General features: G+C 45.0%; 1 protein-coding gene across 2 annotated transcripts in view; it reads left to right on the top strand.

Moving 5' to 3' along the window:
• The window catches only part of PAPPA2 (pappalysin 2), a 245,141-nt gene extending 222,037 nt beyond the window's left edge, over window positions 1–23,104 (top strand). For both annotated transcript variants that reach the window (XM_081299707.1, XM_081299708.1), the window contains 2 exons: window positions 17,659–17,757; window positions 19,896–23,104. In XM_081299707.1, the coding sequence (XP_081155833.1) occupies window positions 17,659–17,757; window positions 19,896–19,970 (174 nt within the window). In that variant the 3' untranslated portion in view covers window positions 19,971–23,104. The remainder of the gene's footprint in view (window positions 1–17,658; window positions 17,758–19,895) is intronic.
• The last annotated feature ends 1,345 nt before the right edge of the window (window positions 23,105–24,449 follow it).

Raw genomic sequence — 24,449 nt, 5'->3', positions numbered from 1 at the left:
ACAATTGGCCTTCCACATCCACGTGTTCCACATCCATGGACTCAACTAACTATAGCTTAAAAGTATTGGGGGAAATAATTACATCTGCACTGAACATGTGTAGGCTTTTTCTTGCCGTGATTCCCATACAATATAATGTAGCAGCTATTTGTACAGCATTTACATTATGTTAGGCATTAAAAGGTAATCTAGAGATGATTTAAAGTATGGAGGATGCGTGTATATTAAATACAAACACTGCACATTTTATAAAGGGATTGAGGATCCACAAAGCTTGGTACATGTGGGGTCCTAGACCCATTCCCCATGGGTCCTGAAGGTTGATGTACTATTTTGTCTTTGGCTGGCTGGAGCAGAGAAACAGCTTTATTGTTTTAGTACTACAAGTCACAGAATTTCTAATATTTGCTATTCCCTCTCAATTGTGCTGGCACAGCAGCGGCATTTTCTGAGCTCATCTTTTCTTGCAATATCTTTTCAAATTAATGTGATAACCACCAACTAATCCTAGTGATAGTCTTCTTCAAAGTCTCTTCACTCAAAGCCAATAGGGTATTAATAAATTTTCTGACCTGCAAATTATAACAGTTAGCAATGTAAATTACTCACAAGTAACTATAGGAAACATTTTATTAAATATTTTGCTGCTGCATTAATGAGGAACATCAGTTTTCCAGCCTTCTAAGACAGTTCCTTTGCTTCTTGCTGCTCTACTTGAGATCCAAACCACATGTTTTAGTTCTGTTATGGTCACATCCACCTCTGATACTAATCCCTCTGTCAGTCAGCCATTGCTGCAATAATGTCACATGACAACCCCAAAATATCAGTGGCATATAACAGAAAATATTATTAGTTTTCTCAGTGAAGCAAACAAATATCATCTTGGGGAAGTGTACAATGTGTCAAGGTCAAAGAGGTGACTACGGGGTAGGTCACTGAGTCTGTATACCTTGTACCTAATGAAGGTTATACATAGGAAAATATGGATTAACCAGGATGGGCTACAATCTGAAATTAACCATGAAACCTCTGTGTTTTAACACCACAAAGGATTTACCTCTCACTAATGTGAAATCTGGTATCTTCTCTAAAGAGGCAGAGAAGAAATGCAGATAGGCTAGTAACTCTTTGAGTCCCTTGGGCCAAAAGTAAAGCATGGTTTTGATTTTTTTTTAAAGAGAGAGTGAGAGGAGAGAGAAAGAGAGAGAGAGAGAGAGAGAGAGAGAGAGAGAGAGAGAGAGAGAATTTTTTTTAATATTTATTTGTTTTTTAGTTCTCGGCGGACACAACATCTTTGTTGGTATGTGGTGCTGAGGATCGAACCCGGGCTGCACGCATGCCAGGCGAGCGCGCTACCGCTTGAGCCACATCCCCAGCCCTTGATTTTTTTTTTTAAAGAGAGAGTGAGAGAGGAGAGAGAGAGAGAGAGAGAGAGAGAGAGAGAGAGAGAGAGAGAGAGAGAATTTTTTTTTAATATTTATTTTTTAGTTCTCGGCGGACACAACATCTTTGTTGGTATGTGGTGCTGAGGATCGAACCCGGGCCGCACGCATGCCAGGCGAGCGCGCTACCGCTTGAGCCACATCCCCAGCCCCATGGTTTTGATTTTTGATCCCATTTCCCAGAACATGGTCACAGAGCTCAATAGCGCCATAAACAAGGCAGGGAAACATATAGGAACAAATGGCTAACTGGTGAGCTTACCATGTCTCTATGAGAGAGAAAGGGTGAGAGGACTGGTAATTCAGGAAGGGATCATACTGGCAAATTGGGACCAGACAGGTGAGACCTTATCATTACCTTCCTGAACTAATGTTACAGTGGAGGGCCACCTCACTCAACTGAGGAAGTGGAAAGGGAGGGGAGAAAAGAGGCTTAATGAAAAACCATTTCTGCAATGGAAGGACACGTGTTTGATTATTGGGCATGGTAATGATAATGGAGGTGGAGAGAAAGTAACTGGACTGGAAGGACAGGGGTGGTGTATTCCAATGCTATGGGCTACCCGCCACACTAATATCTCAGTTTGCTCTGAAATAAGTGCAGTCAAGAGCTCCTCATTATGCATGCTTTAAACAGCCCTTGTGGGGAGCAAATGCCTGGCTCCTGCCTGCACAGTTGGAGGGTGAGTGCTTATGAGTGTGCTGCTGCTGTACCTATTCTGGATGCTTAGGAAGACCAGCTTCTGGAGAGCAGGCCCCATGTTCCATCTCCTGTGCTTAAACCTCACCCCATATGTGCAATCTAATTTAATATTAAACATTCCATAAGTAGTTAATAAAAACTTATAATTGGCTAAGTGATACTCATTTTATTCTCATTTGGCTGTTCTTGTCATATATTTTTTGGTAACTTCCCTATGCATTAAATATGGAATATTGGGGTTCAGAGCTAGAAGTAGTGCTTTGCTTTTTACTTTACTTTTTAATCAGAGACACCAAGTAGTAAATTGAATGTGTATTCTGCAGATGTGGAAGACCCTGAACAAACTGAGATGAGCCCTACTCCCCGACGTCCTCTCCTGTGCTGGTTTGGAAATTTAAAACGCTTAAGTTTAATTTTTGCCTGTATTGCTCATTCCCCAAGTGACCTTGGGACATGACCCTTTGTCTCATTTTCCCCATCAGTGGAATATGGATAATCATATTAATCTACCTCACCAGGCGATGTGAGGACTAATTAAAAATGAGATTAAATTCAACCGAAGTCTTTCTAATATGAGGAATATGAAACTTGGTGGTGCATGTCTGAAATGCATTAGATTTCTGGAAATGGTCTCTGCCTTTGGAACCACATGTGACCCCGATGGCACTGTAGCTAAGGAGGGGGTGCCTGCAGCCTGGCCAGGTTGGCCCTCTCTCCCCTGTCCTGGTTTCATGCCCCATGTGCCCAGCCTGAGGGCCAGACCTATCCAGAGCAGCCCGCGAACTGAGGAGGAGAGCTTCCCTGCCTGTGCTCCTCATGCCCCCTCCTCATGCCTCTCTTTTCAGGTGGGAGCTTTGAAAATTGTGGGTTGATGAATCAGCAAAATAGATCAATTGATAAATTCATGTATTCTGCTCATTCTCACTTCACCTGGGCGGAAAATGCCCCATTCATTAGAGTTGGGTTTTCCAATTCTGTTTACCAGATCTCTACCTCCACTAGGTCATTTTGGGGTGCTATGTATGTTCTCATTTTTCCCTCAAATACTTGTCTGCTCAGTGTGGTTCATAAAGTACCAAGCTTCTCACAATTGCAGTCAGCTGGTGGGGATGGGTAAGCTGATCCTGGGGTGGGGAGTTCAGCACAGGTAGGGATGATGGATGAGAAGGAGAAACCAGGGAAAGAGACCAGCTGTGGCTCAGCATTGCTGCTGCCCCTCAATTACCAACAGCAAAACCCGGGGCTTATGCTGTGTGCTTCAGGAAGGTTTGCAGAGATTCTCTGCTTGCCCTGCAGCCACGTTACATGTGATCATTCTATCCCATAACTGGGCAAGGTAAGTGGTAAGATTCGCTGGGTTACAGAGCATAGTTAAAAGAGGAAGAATGACTAGGTTATCTGATAGCTCTGCTTTCACAAGCGAGGAACCACTGATATCCAGAGGTTCCAGGCTGTTGCTCATGGGGGCGAGGTGAAGTAGCTGCGGTTACGGTTACATGGTATAGTTAATAACATTACTGAGTGCTTACTGTATGCAAGGTGCACATGGTGAGGAATCATTACCTTTATAACCAATCTTGTCACACTGAAGAGGAAACTGAGTGGCCAATAAGGTACTTGACTTTCCAAGTTCCCGAGCTAGCAACCACAGGGCCAGTTAGTGAACCCAGGTAGCCTGATTCTCCAATCTGTGTTTTTAAACTGGTAGAAAGTCTAAAACCAGAGAAACAAATACATGACCTATACACTAGAAATGAAAGTCTTTTAAAAAAACCTAAGAGAGGAACACGGGGGGCTGACCACCTATTAGGACACCTCCCTAGTAAGCTTTGAGCCAGAGGGAGAAGGGAAAGAGGTGTTTCAGTGAACCCTGCCTAGTGAGGGTCGGAGACTCAGGAGCCAGATGCGTTGGTCAGCAGATGAGAGCATAAGGTACACAGACAAGCAAGAGGAAAGGAAACCGAATGAGACACTTGTGCAGAGAATAGGTTCCATGTGGGTGAAAGCGAGTCTGGATGGATCAACAAATTAGTGAGAACAGAAGAGGCAGGCTGACAACCCGAGTGCATGACATCCTGGCGATGAGAACCACAATAATCAGCCACACAAATTGAATTGTCCATAGATACAAGATCTGAAAACTAGACGGAGGCTAAAAGAAACAAGACAATTGGCAAGAAAATACTGTAGAATAAACATGATACCCCCCTCTTGTCATTCCTTAACTCAAGTGGGCCTGGTTGTTGCTGGGGGTGATAAAATAGTTGTGTCTAAGTTGTGGAGAAAGCTTGGAAATCAGGCAGGACAGAAATGTGCTGAGACCCTCTATGTTTATGTGGGAAAAGAAAATGTATACAGCCTCTCACTGTGAGCTACGACATACTTGCTCCCCGATCTTGATCTGCATCCTGTGACTCAGGCCTTGGATGGTGGTAGAGATTCTTTCTAGCTTTACAATGAGCAAATTTTTTGAGAAAACCATATCATGATTTAAACAGTCAAAATGTCATTAACCTTCATGTCTACCCATCTTCTCCCCAAATATAACCACTCACTCAGTACCATCAACCTTCCTCCCTAATGCCATTTCTGTTTGCCCTTTCTATTCTGTTACAGACAGCCAATTCTGTTCTCAGTTTATGTTGCTTGAAATCAACTTCTTCCTGCTCTGGGGCCCTCTAGCTCTCTGTTGAACCTTCCCTACATTGTCCCTGGAGTCAACCTTTGAAGTATAACTTTGTCATGTTCTTCTGTTCAAAAAAATAAACAAACAATCACCTTCAGTTGTTCCTTGTTGTCTTTAGGATATGGACCGAATTATCCTGGATAGAGATTTTGACTGAGTCCAAACTTGGATTGCTAACACTCAAAGCAGAAAACCACAGATATATCTTTTCTTTTCCCATCTCAACTCTTGGCTGGTATTTGGCCTTCCTGGGGGGATTATTCTCCCCACTTCTCTGCCCAAATCCTATTCATCCTTCAAAGATTAGGCCTAATCCTGAGCACTCCATAAAGCTCTTCCAAAAAACGCCTTCTCCTTCCCTTTCGGCATTTCTGTAGCTCTCAGCATTGGTGACATCAGTGACTCTGGGAATTTTCCCTCCATTTGCCTAGAACCACAGGAGAGACCCTTCTCTACTGTCTCACATGTCAGAGTTCGGTCCTACTCAGTGCTTGTCCCACAGAAGCCTCTTTAATGTATAGACTGCATCATGCATGGAATCTATTGATCCCTTGTGCATGGATGTGCTAAGTATGTATGGGGCAGGAATCCCAGAATCTAGCCAGGAGCCTGGGCCTGGCTCTCACGAGCTGTTTGCCATTTCGTATCTGATGTGATACACTTACATATTTCTGTGACACCGAGTTTTCCTGAGACAGAGGGTGGCTGCCTCCTGCCAGTGGTGTCAGTGAGCTTGCCCAGGTGAGCAGGACTGAGAAGCAAAGTGGAGAATGTCACTTACAAAGCTGAAGGCAGCATGGGCAGGTCAGGCCTGGGCATCAGAGAGCGGCTCCACCTCCTGTCTTCAGACTCATTCCTTTACAACTGCAGTTTTTAGACATTCCCTCTAGAACATAGCCAGATAATGGTACCTACCCCAACAGGCCATTACGGGGATTCAGTGAGATCGTATGCGCAGGCCTGACTGTGCACATAGGAAATAAAAGGATAGTGCTTTGCTTCTACATGATGGTTTAAATTTTATAAAAAGTTTTACCTGCAGGTTTGCTCCCTGTACCTGAAACTTCCTGAGAAATTGTGTGTGTGTGTGTGTATGGGTGAGTGTGTATAAAAAATGTTTGTTGTATGTAATTTAATTATGTATTAGTGATTGCTTCTCTCTCTCTCTCTCTCTCTGTCTCTCTCTTATATATATATATATATATATATATATATATATATATATATATATATCTCACATGTATGAGAGGAAACATCAATGTGTGTCATATATGTACTATGCATGTGTACGGGCGTATATTCATACATTAATGTAAGCACATATGTATGCCCACATGCACTGTATATATGTGAAAGGGAGTGGGGAAGGGAGACAAGTGCCCTGAGCTACATCTCATGAACATGGATGAAGCCCAAGAGCCGAGGGCGCAGGTCCACCTGGTGAACACTTCTGAGAGAGTGGGCTGTGGCCGCGGCCGGGAAGGCCTTCGCCAGCTGCTCCAGTTCCGAAACTTCTCTGGCCCTGGGAGTCTCGGCTTTCTCCTCAGGGTTTCCCCAGGGCATCTGGCTGCTGAGAGGGGGACAGAGGGAGAAAGAGGGAGAGGTGGAAGGAGGGAGAGGATGAGAGAGATTGAGAAAGAAAAAAATACTCATCAAGCGGCAGAAAGGCCAAGAAAAGTAGTAAACCAAGCAGTGAATACCGTGTTTCCTCCCACCGTCTGCGTCCCCAGGCACCTTCCACCGGCTCTGGAAGCTCAGGGGCCAAGAAATGCTGAGCTTCCCGGCAGGTGTGCTAGTGTGGTGTGGGTGGAGAGCACGCAGGTTGGGGCCATGGTGGGACTTCCGGTGGCCAGCTGGGTCCTGCCTCAACCTGCCATAAACTGAAGGCAGGCCAAAAAGCCAGCAGACAGAGCAGAGGGAAGTACAGGCTGCAGGTGCCTGCAGGACCCAGGAGTCCCTAGAGGCTCCATCCTTGCCAGGGTCCACCTGCCTTCCCTGCTCTTGTCCCAGCTACAGGTTTTCTCTCATCCCAGCCTCCCCTTTTCCTTCCAGAACCATGTGAGCTCTTGAGCAAAGCAGGTACCACTAAATGTTCCACACAAGACAACTGGTGCAGGGCCCAGAGAGGAGTGGCCAAGGCGTGGCTGTCTAGGAGGTGTCGGAGGGCAGGCACAGGAGGTCCTGCTCCAATCAGCTTGGTGCCTACGGTGGCCTGAGATTCTGCTCTGTCTTGTTGGTCTGGATCTTTAAATTTGGTGTCTGTTAAAAGCCTACGTGAGCCTATTTCTGAAAGGTCAGCTAAGCTATTTTCAGGTGATACTTTAAGGTCAGTAATTGCTAGAACAAATACTTGCGGCGGTTAGAGAACAAGATAGGGGAAAGGTGACCTAATCTTGGGGGAAAGGCAAGAAGAGTGGGAAAAGTTCTCACTTCTTAGTTTACAGAGTCAATTCTGAGGCGGCTCCACCAGATGCGCTCCGAGTGTTCATTAGACACTGACTGATTTGGGAGCTGTGCTTGCGCACAGCTTCCTGCTGAGGGAAGCAGGGAAACAGAGAGCAGGACAACAAAGAAGCACTCTTTCCTTTGGTCCCTGCAGAGTTGGAACCTCCTGCATTCCAGATTTCTGTCTCTGACCTGGAGACCCAGAAGGCCGGCTCCAGTTAGCTGGAGAGGAGTCAGAAATGTCCCCACGCAGACAATTGCTAAGCTATTGCTCTTTTAAAGAAGAAAGTCAGGTGTGCTGGAGCAAGACTGTGTCAGGCCACCTTGCAGCCACCTATGCCCACCATGCAGGCTGTGAAAGCAAGATAAGGAAGTTCTGAGAACAAAGAGGCCCACCCACCCACACTGGAGACACCAGCAAGGGGAAATAGAGTGTCCTTGCTCATTCCTGAGGGAGTCCAGGCTCAGACTCTACTGCACCATGAACGCCATTCTCTGGGGTCCCAGAGGTCAGCTGCCTGCTGATGCTGGACAGCATTTTGAGAAGTGTGGTTCTGTGGTTCCAGAAGGAGGGAGATGAGGCTACCATGAAGTCATATTTTGACAGCAAAGGACAGAGACCCTGTGTCCTTTGTAGAATTTGGATTGCGTGTACCAGTGACCTGATGGAAAGGAGGGGAAGGTTTTATTGGTGGCTTTGTTTAAGACGTGGAGTTGAGGTTCAATGCAGAAGGCCACATAGTGACTCAGAGTGAAGGAATAAACAGGGTGGCTGGAATCCAGCTCAGGGAGCACCCACAGCCTGCAAAGGTTTCTATGCTGTCTTGGTGGCAAGAGGGGAGAGGGGCAGGGCAAGAGGTCCTGAGCACCTTACCTCACTGAGGCCTCTGGGTCATCAGAAGGCCAGGACACCTTCCTTAGTCCGGGTGGCTGATGCGGTGGCTCTCAACAGAGGGGCAGGTGGCACTTGCCATGGCTTATGCAGGACCCAGTGGAGGTTCTGACTGAGCCAATGTTTCCTGGCACAGATGTACGCAGACCCCACCTGAAAATTCCCCTGCCCATCCTCGCTTTTCGCAACTGTACCTCTGTCCCCCCTCCACTTCTCCCATGCCTTGGGGTAGGCACAAATCACTCGGGTTGGGCCATGTTGGGCCTAGAGGACAGGTAGGTGGGACACAGATTGGTGTCCTGAGACTTAAGGTGGACAGTCTATGTGACTCTGCAGCTTTATTTGCAGCTAAATAAAAGGGGCTGTGAGGAAGTTCATTTTGACTGGAAAATCAGTCCCCAGGATTCTCCTCACCTTCTGGTTTTTCTGTGGCACATGTCATAGAAGAAGTACCTGTAATGGTTTGGGGTTTTTCAGAGGCTAATATGTGCCGGTCACCACTCTGGTTTTGAGGGGTACCTCATTTCTGGAAGCTAGGAAGGCCCCCGTCTGTCCTCACATGCCTCAGGCCCACTTCCCTCATCCCTTTCCCACTCAGATGTGCATTTGTGGTGAGGGAACGGGCAGGAGGCTCTCAGGGATGAGCACACTGATGGTTTTGACTCTAAGGTATTAGAGTTTTGAAGTTTTTCTGACCAGAGTCTATGTAGAGAACTTTCCCACCAACCTGCGATGGCCGGTGCAATGGCTAGCATGATGGCTAGCATGATGGCAGATTCCTGCCACCTTCAAGAAGCCATGAGGTACTGGGCTTACTGTGGGGCAGGCACGGACATTCACTCCTTCTTAGGTTCACAACAATCCTGTGAGGGGTGTTATTCATTTTCTCACGAGGATGCTGCTTGGATCTATGTAACTTGCCCAGATTCTGGTAGTTGGTAAGGAGCAGGGCTGGGCTCTGAAAGGGTCCAACTAGCACACGTCTAGGTCTTGGTGTTTTCCTGGGCAGAAGCTGTTAAGTTCTGGGCACCTTGAAGGAGATGGAAATATTGCAGTTAAAGGAAGTCACTCCATCTCATTTTCTTTGCTTTTCTTTTTCCATCTCAATTCATCTCATCTGTTTTTCCAGTGACTATCATTTGCACCCCTCAGGACTTTGCTCTGGTCCTAGTGTCAGACCCAGGAGAGCTGATCACAATCAGGCTTTGCCTTCGGCCCCTGAAAGATACACTTTTGCCATCTTTGTGGGTCGGGCATACAGCACAAGTGGAGGTTGGAAGCCTCTTAAAGAAGCTGCACAACTGCACGTGGGTCAGAAACCCTCTGCAGACCCCAAGACCAGACCTCACGTCTGCACCCTCCCCTGTCCAACAAGGGCGTGTGTCCTCATTTTCCTTCTTTCAACTACTTTTGCTTATAGCTGTTTGCACAATTGACCTTTGGCCTTCAAGGAGATATTCTGCAGTTTCACCTGGTAACCCAGAAGTCCTTGGCATCTTAGCAACTAATGACTTAGCCAAGGCCTGGATTTGAGTCATGAAGACTTTGGGGCTGATGAGCAGATTTCCTAGCTCCCAAGTGAGCCAGCCAACCTGTGCAGCATAGCATGACTGTGGCATTCCCTATCAGTCCTTGCAGAGTCTCCATATGAAATATCAGCCAAGTCACTTATAATTCCCTGCCTTGCAAGGGCCAAAACCTAGTCCTCTGTTCCTTGATTACGGATTTGCATATGTTCCCAGGCTAGCCCTGGTTTGCTGCCTTCTTTCTGCTCGAGTTTTTCATCTCTTTCTGTTTTGGGTCCCTTGGGAGTTTCCCTTCCTTTCTTAAGATCCCATCTGTAGAACCGAGGGAATGTTGTTAAATTTTATTCAGCATTTTTAGATGGTTTATAGAGGGAGAACTTTCAGATGGTGTATTCTACTATTTCTTTCTACTTCCATAAATGGATACATACAAGACTCTGTACCTAGTAGAAATATACAAATCTGCATATATATACATTATGTATAGATATATGTATACAAATCTTTCTCAGCTCCAGTGTGCACAGTGTCTATGTTTATAAGAAGAAAGAGGAGCTAGGATGTAGCTGTATATCTGGATTCCATTCCCAGAAACACACACACAAAAAAAGTAAATATAATAAGAAAAGTGCCAGATGCCCTTAAAAGTAGACCTGAGTCTAAATTATGTAATTCTTATAGAGCAGCATGCCTAGCAGATTTTCTAACAGTAGAGGAATAATGGAAAGGAAGGGGTCTGGACATAAAGAGTATTCCTGCTTCATGATGAAGTTAACTTCCCCCTTCAAATAGGGCAATCCTATTAATTTATCTGTTGAAAAAAATACTACATCAGGCACTGAACTAGAGGCCTTTGATAGTGTATTTGGATAGTATAGCTTGAGCTTCTGATTGATAGTATATTTGGACTATGAAGTTCGGTAATGCACCTACATGAACTATACCATAGTAACTGGAGGCAGGAAAAACTTTGGATCCAGGAAGATGGATAAGATATTCCAGAGGAAGTTGTAGCTAAGGAAATATTCCTGCCCAATCTACTCCAAGGTATCTATTTTAATCATACGTTTTCCAAGATGGTAGCAAACCCAAAGATATGACTTCACGGGATGCACCCATCCCATGGGGTGAGCCCTGGAAAAGTGCAAGAACACCATCCCTTCCTTCCCTCAAAGGACTGCAGTGAGCAGCACCACCTGCTTTTAACACTCTTAGGCCTAGAAGTAATGCTCTGGGTTGCAAGCAGCTCTTGATGTGCATGGAGCCCAATGTTGCTTCTTCCTGGAGACATGGGTCTCTAGAGAACGATGGGTCTACCAAGTCCCATGCCTCAGAGAAACTAGAGTGCCAGGGAGCTTATTTGGGATAAAACTAAGACCCACAATTGAGGAAAAGAGAAATGAGGCTGTGAGCCCCAGGGGAATTGAGATTATGATTTTTTTTTTTTTTTGTCTCTGTGTTGGACTGCTAGATTCATTTTGCACAAATGCCCCATGTATGTGTTATTCATCACAACCAAAATACCTGACAAGGGGCTGGGGTTGTGGTTCAGCAGTAGAGCACTTGCCTAGCATGGGTGAGGCCCTGGGTTTCATCCTCAGCACCACATAAAAAAATAAGTAGATAGATAAGTAAAATAAAGGTGATTTTTTAAAAGCCTGACAAGAACAATTTAGAGGGGAAAATGATTATTTTGAGCTCATGATTTCAGAGATTTGGTCCATAGTCATCTGATTTTATCACTCTGGGCCTGAGGTGAGGGAAGCATCATGGTGGAAGGGTGTGGTAGAAGAAAGCTCCTCGGCTCATGGTGGCTTGGAATAAGAAATAGAGCTAGGATCCAGGGAGGAATATAAACCCCAAAAGTATTCTTCCTCTAGTGACCTACTTAAGTCACACCCCACCTGCCTACAGTTGTTGCCAGCTAGTCAATCCATATTATTAATCCATCAAATGGATTAACCCACTGATAAGGTTAAAACTCTCACAATGCAATCATTTTACCTCCTGCATTAACACAGGAGGTTTTGGAGAGTACCTCATATCAAACTTGTAATGATTTCTAAATCCCCTTTGTAGAGACACCAAAGGAATTTAAGTTGCCCTTTGTTCCCAACAAATTAAATGCATAGTGAAATCATCAGATAGTGTTCATGTGGCATCACAGAGAGAACACCAGACCAGGAATGAAGGAATTGGCTCTGTTCCCAGGTTTGCCACTAATTATCCTTAAACACAAGACAGTTCACTTTTTTAAGACTCCATTTCATCATTTATAAAATGAAGGTTTTATACAAATAGTCTTCAAGGCTCATCTATTCTTAGAATTTCATTTATCTATGTCCCTTTGGGGTGCAGGGAGGACAACTCTCTTTGACATAATGATTTCATTTCATTTGGATATATACCCAGTAGTGGGATTGCTAGATTGTATGATAGTTCTATTTCTATTTAAAATTTTTTAATTAGTGTACTGTTGTTATTCATAATAGTGGGGTCCATTTGACATAATCATACATGCATGGAATATAATTGGCTCCATTTCACTCCTCAATGCATCCTCTTTCCCCTCCCCTCCTCCCTCCCCCTTTTCCACTTCCTCTACTACTACTGGCCTTCCACTTCTTATTTAGTGCTTTATAGATATACATAAAGTTGGAATTGATTGTTGTACATTCATTGCATAAGTTTGTCAGTTTCATTCTGCAATTTGTTCCTTTCCTGTTCCCCTCCTCCCCCTCAGTCCCCTTTCTCTACTCCACTGATTTCCCCTGGGTCTTCATGGGATCTGCCCACACACACACACACACTTATTTTGCTCTAGCTTCTACATATGAGTGAAACACTTGACCCTCAACTTTCCATGTCTGGCTTATTTAAATTAGCACGATGCTCTCCATCCATTTGCCAGAAAATGCCATCATTTCATTCCTCCTTATGACTGAGTAAAACTCCATTGTGTATATCACCACATTTTCTTTATCGGTTCATCTGTTGGTGGCCACCTGGGCTGGTTTCATAACCTGGCTGTTGTGAGTTGTGCTGCTGTGGTCATTGATGGGCCTGTGGCATGCTGAGGAGCCTCCATGCTATTTTTCACAATGCTTGTACTATTTACATTCCTACCAAAAGTAAGCGAGGATTCCCTTTGCTCCATATCACGGCAAGCACTTGTGATTTTCTGTCTTATTGAGAAGCAAGTAGTGTCCCTGAAGGCCCTCCAAGGTCTCCCAAGTTTTGCCTGAGATCCTAAGAGAGGTCCTGTAATAGGACTCCCCCTTTTATATTCTTTGCTGTCTTTGGGTAGGAAGCCCAGGCAGGACAGACGCAGTAGGCGGAATCATGGTGTCTGTTTTGTGCTATTACAGCAAAATACTTGAGCCAAGGAAATTTAAAATGAGCAGAAATTTACTGGCTCACTTTTCTAGTAGCTAAGAAATCCAAAGTCAAGGGGCCAGCATCTGGTGAGGCTTACTCATGACAGAGGTGGAGGGATAACAGAAGGTAGGGTAGGGCAAGGGAGAGGGCAAATGTATCCTTTCATGAGGAGCTCTTTCCTTTGATAAAAGCATTAATCCCTTCATGTTTTAGTCAGCTTTATTTCACTGTGACCAAAAGAACTGACAGGAACAAAGTAGAGTTGGAAAAGTTAATTTGGGCTCATGGTTCCAGAGGTTTCAGTCCATAGATGGTCAACTCCTAGCTCTGGGCCCCACTAAGGCAGCACATCCTGGTGGAAGGGCGTGGTGGAGGAAAGCAGGCTCGTGACGTGGCATCAGGACATAGAGGGAGCTCTGTTGTCCAGAGACAAAATAAAGGCCCACCTGCCTTGACCTGCCTCCTCCAATCAGGCTACCTGCCTACAGTTTTCACCCAGTTAATCTACATCAGTGATTTTCCCACCAATCAGGACACAACTTTAATACTTTAGTCATTTCACCTCAGAACCTTCTCGCATTGTCTCACATGAGCTTTAGGAGACACCTCATATCCAAACCACAACACTTCATGAAGACAGAATCTTCATGCCCAATTACCTCTTAAAACTCCTCACTTCTTCATATTGTTGCAATGGCAATTACATCAACACAAGTTTGGGAGCATAAATATTCAACTCACATGGGATGAGAAGGAGAATGACAATCAGACAGAATGTCACCATTCACTGAAGCACTGAAGAAAAAGGGAAGTAGTGCACAGATTCATCTACTGTACCTAGAGCTTCATCCTGCTGCAAGGGCTCCTCCAGGTGCCGTGCCACACCCACTTTGGAAAAGGGCTTCTTTGGGGCCTGCTGTAGCCTAGTGAATGTGAAGAAATGGATGTGGGTCTGATTTGTTACTCTCAAAATTGGGAAGTTGGATAGAAAAACTGGTGTTTGGCATCAGGTGAAGATATGCTTAACCTCTCCTAGTCTGAAACACTCCCTGACTAACAGAACAGGATTCTCCCCCTACACCTTACCTACAGGGAGACAGTTCCTTTTGGCTGAGATCCCAACCTGTAAGTGAGCAGAGCAGAAGGTCTGAAGAGCAGGTGGCCTTCCTAAAACCTCAGTGTGGTCTCCAGTGCTATTGCAATATGTGGAAGAAAAATGCCCTTAATCCGATTCGAGTAAGGGAGGTTTTATTAGCCAATCAAAGTTTGAGGAGCTTCCCTGAGGGTGGACTCTGGGATGGGCAGCCTGGGACTCCCCCTGCCCCTCTATTTTCATCCTCTCCTCCCTCTTAGACCGCCTCCTCTTCAGAATCTCCCAGCCCTAGGCAGAACCAACCTCTGACAGCAGAGTCTCCCACTCCCAAGACCCCAATTAAGTTTTCTCCACTTCTTGATGCTAGCTCTGAGCTACCACACTTAGCTAAAATTTCTTACAGTGGGTTTCCTCAAGGGGCAGAATCATGTTTTAATTATCTCCGTGTCCCCATATTAGTACCTCGCCCATGTAGGCACAGAGTAAAGAACATAGAGAGATTAAATGAATAGCTACAACCACAGGCATCACAGAGGACACCATCTCTGCCCTCACCCTATGGCAAAGAAGCTTTAAAAAGGAACTTCCACTGGGCCAAAGGGGCTGCCCTTGCCCTGCTATAAGGATGCTCTGCTGTGAGAATAGCATTAATACATAAAGACGAAATTATGTGTACATCTGGGAAGTTTCCAAAGTGGTACAGGTAGTGTGGACAGAGAGCCTTTCCTGCAAGTGTACCGTGATTCACACACAGCCATCCATTTGGCCACCTTGACGTCCTGGAACACAGCTAACTCTGGAGGCTGGCATGGCAGGCCTTCCTGTGATGGCTATGTGTACTCTCAGTGGTTAAAAGGCAGATAAACAGGTGTTTCCTAAACATTTTTTCCTTTATCAAGATAATTGAAATAAAAATGGAAAAGGGGCCCATAAAGAATAAGCTTCAGGTATTTGAAAAATGCACTTGGTGTTATGGGAAAAAGTAAGCATATGTTTGTGTGGCGAAACTCAGCCACGTACACAGTGTGCCTAGAGAGCAAGCCCAGGACCCTCCCTTGGGACGTTTCCTGGAAGCAGTGGTGGCCCAGATCCGACACCTTGCAGTCACTGAGGTTGGAATCTCCTACTCTACATCCAGTCTTCAGAGGCTTTCAACTTTGGATCAATTAGTCATTTTCCCTCCTAGTTTTCCATTGTAACTTTGTACTCAAGCTGTCAAGCGTCCCAGGCTCATGTTGCCATAGGAGACTCTGTTTGTTGAGGGTGGAGTGGTTGATTTTGGCAGGTTGGGGAGGAGCAATTAATTCTAATAGGTATAGAGTACATTAAATACATGGGTCTTTTTAACCTTTTCTCTGTATTTCTGCTCCTTTTCATAAATTTTCTTCTCTTCCCAAATGATCATTTAAAAGTTGAAAAGAAGGAGCTTCTAGAAATCATTTGGGTCATCACAGTAGAAGTCTAATGGGATATAGAAAAGCTCACATTGACCATGACTGCCCTTTGCAAAATACCTTCCCTAGTGTTCTTGCAATAAGAAGCCCTCTGTGGTAAGGCCTCTGCAAAGCAAGATTTCTCAGCATTCCTTTCTCAACCCATTCAAAGTGAAGGTTGTTTTTATGAAAAGGAAGACATCTTTAGACCCACCTTTAATTCTCCATTTAAAGAACATACTTACATGTGTATAAGAAAAGTGTTTTGGATGTTCTTTAAATTTTTATAGAAAATTACATGGAAAAGAAAAAAAGGAACAGATGAAGTTTTTGTCAATGTGACAGTCCAGGTAGGAGGAGAAGAAACAGATGTAGTGTTAGATGAGAAAAATATTCTCTAAACACTTGAAAAAGGCCTAGGAAACTCTGGGGAATCTCAGCAGATATCTGGTCCTCCCAGGAGGATCCAAGAGCATCCACAGGATGTGCCAATGGTATTTTAACTCTGATTATTTGGCTGCAAGTTTGGACCCAAGTCCTGAATGTACATTTAGTCCAAGTTCTCCAGAACTGGAGGGACAGGCTCCAGTGTTAAAGACAAACGCCCATCTCGAAATCTTTGTCTTGCATCCCAGAGCGCCCTGTGTTGAAAACAGAATTCATTCTCACTTCCTGCTCTTCGCTGACATTGCCATACAGATGTGCAGCAGCTGTTGTGCTCCACACACGCGCAGCAGCTTTGCAGAGGTTGGCAACCCGGTCTGCATCTGGAATGGGCTGTGCAAATGAGCTCAGGGCCCCACAGAATACATCAAAACGTTGAAGTAATCCCTGGGACGAGTCTGTTCTGACATAGCTCAATTGCTGAAAATTATTTAATGATCATTTCTGAGTTCAGTGATCTATCTCATCAAAGCCCAGTGAAATAGGGAATAATCCTTCTATTTGACATTTAGGGAGGCCACGGGGAGAGAAAGTGATTTGAACATGGAAACTGGGAGGTGACCTTAGAATCCCAGAGTTTTGTGACCCAAACAGTTTGTGTGCGAGATGCGCGCTGAGGCTTTACAGTTGGGCGTGAGCTCAGGACAGTGAGCAGCCGCTGCACCTGAGAAGGTGGGCTGCCTGCCTGCTGCCCAGGGTGCTGTGGGCCGTGCTCCCCTCAGAGGTGGTTCCCTAGAGAGGCAGTTGTGGGCTGCTGAGTTATTCGTAACTGCTCCTTGCTGTTCTTATCACACATTCCCTTCGGGGGTGAAACACTCCATTAACTCTGGTTTCTTCTGGGCCCCTTTCCCATTTTGGTTCCTGTTAACTGGCAGCAGTAAAAGGAGTGAGTGAAACAGTTTCACTTTCTCTGCTCTAACCCTGGGCCAAGCTGCTGGGCATCAGGTGGCTGCGTGTGTGGGAACATTCCTGTGCTAGCCCTGGTGTCCTCAACCCTAGGACCACTGCACTCAGGACAGACATCATTGCAGTCTTTAGAACACCCAAGGACTGCTAGAGTCTCTAAGCACCAGTCCTGAGTGCACCAGGTGACAGGCCAGGGATTGTGGTCCTCAAGGTGGGAGGGGCTGCAGAAAGCCAAGCTATGTGCCAAGCACTGCCTAAGCCCAGCTGCTAGCTGTGTGACCAGACGATTCCTATCATCTCTATGCACCCCTGGTTTCTCACTGACAAAGTGGGACTTTTAAAGCGAATCCTGTCTAATACACAGACCTTTTCTGAGATCAACAAAGCTAAAATGTGTGAACCTTTTTGTAACCTACATATTATAAAGACCTAGTATTTATAAGAAGGCAAAAAAGTTGATCAAGGAATTTAATGAGCATCCCAGACCTTACAGTAGGACAGGAGCAGGTTCTGCAAGAGAAATCTGACAATTGCTTAGGCCCGATGGTCTTATCTCAAGGTTTTTCCACCTCTTGAGGATGTGTCCTGCTCCTTAGGTGCTCATCCATAGTCTCTCTGGAGCTCCATGGGGGGCTGGGGTCGAGGAGTGGGAAAGAGGGCCAGATATAGCAAAACCGCACTGGACTCTGACCTCAGCCTCCTTACAGCCTTTTCAAGCAGATGGTTGGTGTGACACGATCAACAACCGGGCCTACTGCCACTATGATGGAGGAGACTGCTGCTCTTCTACACTCTCCTCCAAGAAGGTACGTGAGGGTGCCTGGGGACAGCATGGGGACAGTGGAAGGAAGGCAGGTTCTCTGGCCAGCTCTGCTTCACAGTGCAGCAGACTTGATTTTTAATCCCCAAGAGAATGATAATGACATTAGAAGTTATAAACATTGGAATGTCTAAAGTGACAAGATTGAGGGTAACAGTCTTTAGTATAGGGTCTTAGAAAACACCAGTGCTTTAAATTGTCAATCATAAATGCAATGGCTTTTTCTAATGAAAGTCTCATATCTGCTCATCATTGTCTGGGAAGTTCTTCTATAGGCAGGGAAAACAATGGTTTCTAGCCCTTAAGGATACTGGGTTACCAGTGAAGTGCTTCCCCTCTATCATTCATCTTCATAATTAAATTAATAGTCAGATGGCGTCATACAGCGGTATTGCAGGCACATGTTCATCGGCTGCTGAGCACCACCTGGAGTGCTCTCTGAACCAGACCATAGTCGTAATCCCCTTCTTGATGCCCCTGAATGCTGTTATGCTTGGCTCTGCTAGATTTATAGACAGGCTCAAGTGAAGTCTATAAAATTAAATAGGCTGAAATTTTATAATAAAATAGGTAAAAATCCAAGTGCTCTGAAGATATTTGAAGCTAGTTGTCGAGCTTGATGAATCAGAAAAATGCAGCCATTATTTCCTTCCTCGTACCTGTCTCCACAATAAAGCCATGCCTACCAAGGTCACCTATATGTGGATCTGAATACTTTCTCTTTCTTTGCTAATATATTTTGCTGAATCACTGTGTGCTGGGCACTATTTTCACCATTTAAATGAACTAACTTATTCAGTACAAAGCATGTAGGGGCTCATCATATCACTATTCAATTTGGCCCTCATTTGCTCTAAAAATCAATAAATCCTGAACTAAGAGAAACAGATCAAGAGCTTGGGCCACAGGTCAGAAATCAGGCCAGCTGGTTCTGTTCCATCTTGTGAAAATAACTGGGGACAGAGACCATCTTTCTTATACAGGAAGCTTGGATTCTGGAGGAAGAAGTCAGGCAGCTCTCCCCCTCTCACTCTGCAAACCTACGACTTATCTTTAATGGACACCAGTGCCTGTCACTCACAAGAACTGGAGTGTAGAGGAACACCCCCTCTGTTGAATACTACATCACACTTTACTTCATTTGTGCAAATATGCTGGGATACTTCTCTAATCCACTTGCCCAATCCCGAGCCCATCTCTCCAGTGTACTTGGACCAGTCTTGTACATGATATGTCTATTCAATTTTATCTCATTTGATTGCCAGTGGCCAGAGGGTAAAATATCTAACTCTTTTAAATTAATTTTTTTATTTGTTTTAATTAGTTATACATGACAGTAGAATGCATTTATGCATTTTGATCTTTTACACCATGTTTCCAAAATGTCCAGTTCTCTTTGATGCTGGTTATAGACACTCAAATAGGGTGCTCATCTGCTGGTTTCAGTGAAAGCAGGAAGAAGACAACTTTTGCTTGACCACTCCTGGCACAAAGAAGGGAGAATTACACAAAAGGAAGCAATACCACCACAAAGAGTGAGTGGGTGGCACCATGCCAAAGCATATCCTGGGCTCAGGAGAGCAAGACTTCATGTGTTTAGAGATGTCAAAGATGATCCTAGTGCCCCAAGAGCACTGAAGAGTGGAGCCAGAAAGACAATCTCCAGAGCTGGCTTTCCACAGTCCTTCCACTGTCCTGAGTTAAAGCAGGTAGCCCTGCCTTCCCTAGGAGGGAATGAGCTAATATCAATCCCTCCAACACACAGGAATATTGTGATGATGTTAACAGCAACAAAAACAATAGTGTAAGACATACGAGGTATCATTAGAAGTAGTCACTTTAGGTGTCTGGCCACGATGAGCATCTCACACCCATCAGTTCACTTAAACCACACACTCTGTTTCTGTTGTCCTTCTCACTCTCTGTATGGAGAAAGCAAAGTGAAGAAGGATGATCTTGTCTGAAATGACATGGTCTGGAATGACTGAGTGTTCATTCCAGCTCTGTGATACTGAATTGTGATCCCACTTCCTCCAGGACCGAGTGAGAACCGTGGAAGCCAGTGGAAACATGTAGCACCTGGCACACACATCCGTTATTTTAACTTCTCTTTCCTTCCCCTAGGTCATTCCATTTGCTGCTGACTGTGACCAGGATGAGTGCACCTGCCGAGACCCCAAGGCAGAAGAAAATCAGTAACTGTGGGACCTGGGACTGAGCCCGTCCCTCCTCTGCCCTGGAGGCAGGCAGAGTGAGAGACCTCCACAGGAGGAAACACAGGGCAGGTGAAGGAGAAAGGTCACCAAGTGGAGGAAGGAGAGCGTGTGAACCATCTGTTAAGAAACACGAGAGGATATTTATAGGTGTCAACTAACATATCAACTAGTCCAAGTAGGGAAGAATTATAGGCAAAAGTTTCTTTAAACTGGCAGTTGATTAAAAGAGGAAGGAGAAATCAGATAGATAAACAAGGACCCTCCTCCCCATCAATATTCTACTCCACCCACCTTAGCTCCTGCCCGACTCCCCACTCTGCACCCCACTGACTGCTCAGCCCCACCAAACGTGTAATCCATTATCAGAATGCTAGAAGGGAAGTTGCCAGGGACACTCTGTCAATGCCCATTTCAAATGGATTGTCACCTTTCAGGGCTTGTCTGCTCTAAACTGGCCTTTCCCTTCCTTTTGTGTAGTCTCTCTTAAATAATGAGGTTAGTTAATAATTCTTTATAAGTATTTAAACATAATTATATAAATATATTATATATTATATTTTTTGCTGTTTACTAAGCTGAAAATTACCCATTGTTCCACACATGCTGCTGTGAAGTTCATGTCCAAAATGAATGCTGAGGCTTTGAGGACAGACACACAAGTTCTTCTGCCATATTTCTATGTGTAGGGATTGTCAGGTTAAATGGGAAGTGGAAGAGAGGGAGATCAGATAGGACTCTGTATGCTAGCGTGCCAGCTAATCATCTTTTTATGTCCTGGGAGCTGGGCCCACTTAAAGGGGATGGGAGTTGGAATGATAGCACTAAACGGCATGGGAAGTTGGGCGTGACACCCACTGGGGGTGGGTCCAGGGGAACAAGGCAGTGGTTCTTAAGCATCTATCAAAAAAGAATGTAGTGTTTCCTCTCCATTTCTTAGAACTGTCAACTGGATTTTCTGCACTTTCATATGTGCCTATTCCAATGTGGCCATCCACAAGCCGGTCAGCAAGTTTGTGTTCGGACTCATCCTCTGAGCACCAGGATCACAGAAACTCACACGCTTTGTACTTGGCCTCTTTGTGAGAATTCCCCAAGCCTGTTCATCATGCACACCCACATCACTAGCTGTTGATCTTGCAGGGGAAAACGTTTTTAAAATGACCCAGGAGAAGGATGGGAAGAGATGGAAGAACAGGTGGGGATGGAGGAGCCAAAGGAGGCCATGGAGAGGTGAGGGGTCAGGTTAAATCAGGGCCAAGAGTGACAGGATGGAACAAGTCAAGGAAATTTGGTCCTTGTTCCAAGACTCCAAAGTTCACAGTGGATCCTTTGAGCATTGCGGAGTCTGCAATGAATTTTATTCAAGTGGGTGCATAAAACCTGTGACCCAGAGATTTCAACTGGGCAAGCCATGGAAACAACATGGAGCAAGGCTGACACTCTGTGGGAGAAAGAAGAATTTCAACTATTTAGGGTCCATTTTGTTGTCTTTCTCCTTTCCTGGTGGATAGATGGGCAGCACATGGAGTGACTGCATTGGCCCTGCCTCTCTTTGCATCCTGGACGCTTCTGTTTTATTTTTGCACATGGCCTATGGTAGTTATTTTTTTTTTTAATAGTTTCTGGGTTAGGCCTTGGGGAAAGAGAGGAAGGAGCCAATTTCTACTCAATGCTCAGTCTTACCTTAGGAAGGGCCTTGAGCCTGTTTCCTTCAGAATTTCCTCTTCAGGGAAAACCAGGAACAGGCAAACCTTAGAGCTCAGCCATGGCCTCTACACTATTGCTTTCTGTTCTGACCAAGTCTTCTACTCCTCCCATCAACACTGAAGCAACAGCTTTTCAAAAAACAAGGAAAACATTATCCACTACTATCAAAATATTATCCATACTCAGCACAAGAAATAATATCAGGGATGGAAAAAATGAAGATAGAGCAATCCGCACACATCTGTCTGTGTTGTGTGGAACAAAGGCTGCAGGCATTGGGAAGCGGGGGGCAGTTTGCCACCCGAAAACCCCTTGTCCCCAGTATTCTAGCCACTAGGGAAACTGTAGCCTAAATACCGTTCACTGCCTAGGTCACCCTTGGTGCCCCTAAGAAGACAAGAAATAGTCCTGATAGGTTTTAATATGGAAAGGACAATGGAAAAGTTTAGGTTCTCCATTTAAACATACAGACACACAAACTTTGCAAAATTGTTTTCTTGGGGAAAATATCCAAATTTCTCGACACATGTCAAGCTCTGTTTTGGGCAATCCTTCCTGCTACTGAGGCAGAGCCCTCGTTATCTTGGGCGTTACCCAGCCCAGGGAGACCTGACCTCCAATAAGAAACAAGGAGCCTGTGAATCGGGCCAGCAGGCGCTGAGATTCATCTCTCCAATAGACTAATGGTGAGAAGGTTTCTGTCTTATACTTCATTTTAAAGTACTTTGCTCTCTGTTGGTAACATCTGCAATTTACTCACCACCACCCTGGGAAATAGAGAGGACAATTCCCAGTGTGAGCAGGCTGAGGCTGAGGCTGCCCAGCCGTAGTCAGCTGTGGGCATTCAGAGGTGGCAGGTTCTCCCAGTCCTTCTCACTGGCCAAGTGTTGTGAGCACCTTAGGTCACTGAGAGCCAAAGGACTGGTATCATGGCCACAGATCCCAGGGACAACTCACACTTGCTCTATGTGTTGGTCTTTCCGCTGCTCTTACCCACCCATGAGGTCATTGAAGGCCTTTCCCAGGGACTCTTCTGTTTCTTGGTTCCAAAATCACTCTCTGTCTCTTCTTTTTCCTAGCAGTAAGGGGCACTAGTGCCCAGGTTGCCTAGGGCTGGTTGACTCCAATGACTAGCATGGCAGCCTCCAATCAGAGAGAGACAGAGGAGAAGTCAGAGTGGGGAGAATGGACAGAGCCCAACAGGAAAGGACATCAGGAGCCCTTCTCGATGCCCCCTCCCATCCCTCCACTGTACAGCATTGGACTTGACACTTCTATTCTGTGTGATCACTATTGAGTGTGTCAGTCAGCACCAAGGGGACAGTTTGATTGAAAACATAGTGAAAGGAGCTGATCTACTGTATTGTAACGTAAAACAGCTACAGCCAGTTATTTTGTAAGATTATAAGATGTTCATTAAAAAATCAGCACACAAAATGTAAAGTGTGTTTGGTGTTTCTCTCTTTGTTTGAATCATTCCATCACTTCTGAATCACTTTCCATTGGCCCCTGCCAGGTCTGGGCATCAGTCATTGGTTATGAGTGGATGGATGGTTCCTTTCAGTCATTTAAAAACTATTTTTTAAGTAAATAGGTTGTGTAAGGAAAATGAACATGAAAATCCACAAGAGGTGATATATACAAAAGTCGAGTACTTAGTGATGATGTCAAATGCCTCAGGAGTTGTGAAAAAATGTGCAAAACTTGTTTATAGTTCAGAGGAAATAATCCTTGCCCCTAGATCCTTGCCAAAGGTAGGAGGCATTTGGAGGCTGATATGTGAATGACACATATAATTTGATAGGCAGAAATTGGGGGGTAAAGAATAGAGTTGAAGATGTGAGAGGGTTGTGCATTATTGGATATCTCTGGAAGGTAGAACCAACAAGTTCACATGTACCCTGTATTTGGTAAACACAACCTGTTTAATTCCCATGACAGTTCTGAACATCACAAAGTCTCACTTGACAGATGAGAACAGCAAGCCCCAGCCTAGAGGAGAAAGTTCTTCTGGGTCACATGACTAAGTCAGTTCTAGCCTGGTCTGTGGAACTCCAAGACACATGAAGAGAAAGAAAACTGGTGATAAGTAAGATGGGAGAGTTGAAAAGTGTGTTGGTGGTGGTCATTACTGACAGAAAAGGGAAGCCCAGAGATGCAGGCCTGCAGACCAAGAGCATGGGCTCGCTTGGTTATAAACTTGGTCTGAACACCAGGTAGATAATTGGTTGGGAATGTTATATAAAGCAGTGTTCAGCTCTCTGGAGGAGGCTTCAGTAGCTGGGTCAGCATGGCTCTAAGCTCCCTGGCCATGCCAGGCCCCATCTAGCTTCTTGAAAGGCCAGGGCGGGCAGCAACACACCTATCAGCCGTTTGGAAAGACCTGTAGACAAGATTGTTGAAAATATGAGCTTGTAAGTTGGGAAAGAAATTTCTGGTTGGAAATAAACATTTTATAGTGAAAAGAACCTTACCTGACTTTCTCTCTAACGATTTGCAAAGTGCTTTATATGCTTTATGGCCATCCGTGGGCTAAGCAGAGCAAGGACAGTTTTGTTTTGTTTTTTCCATTTTACAGATGAAGAAACTGAGAGCCAGGTCACTGGAAAGTGTAAATCCATGTATCTAAGTTCAGGTTGCCATGGGGATGTGAGGTGCCTTCCACTACACCTTATTCAGCCTGTTGGGCCCAAGAGGGAGCCCAGATCCAGTAGCAGGGGGAACATCTCACATCTTTTCACCTGCTTATGTTTCA

Source organism: Spermophilus citellus (assembly GCF_964194105.1).
Source record: "Spermophilus citellus genome assembly, chromosome: 6".
Classification (NCBI taxonomy): domain Eukaryota; kingdom Metazoa; phylum Chordata; class Mammalia; order Rodentia; family Sciuridae; genus Spermophilus; species Spermophilus citellus.
This window is presented reverse-complemented; position numbering and strand designations above follow the sequence as displayed.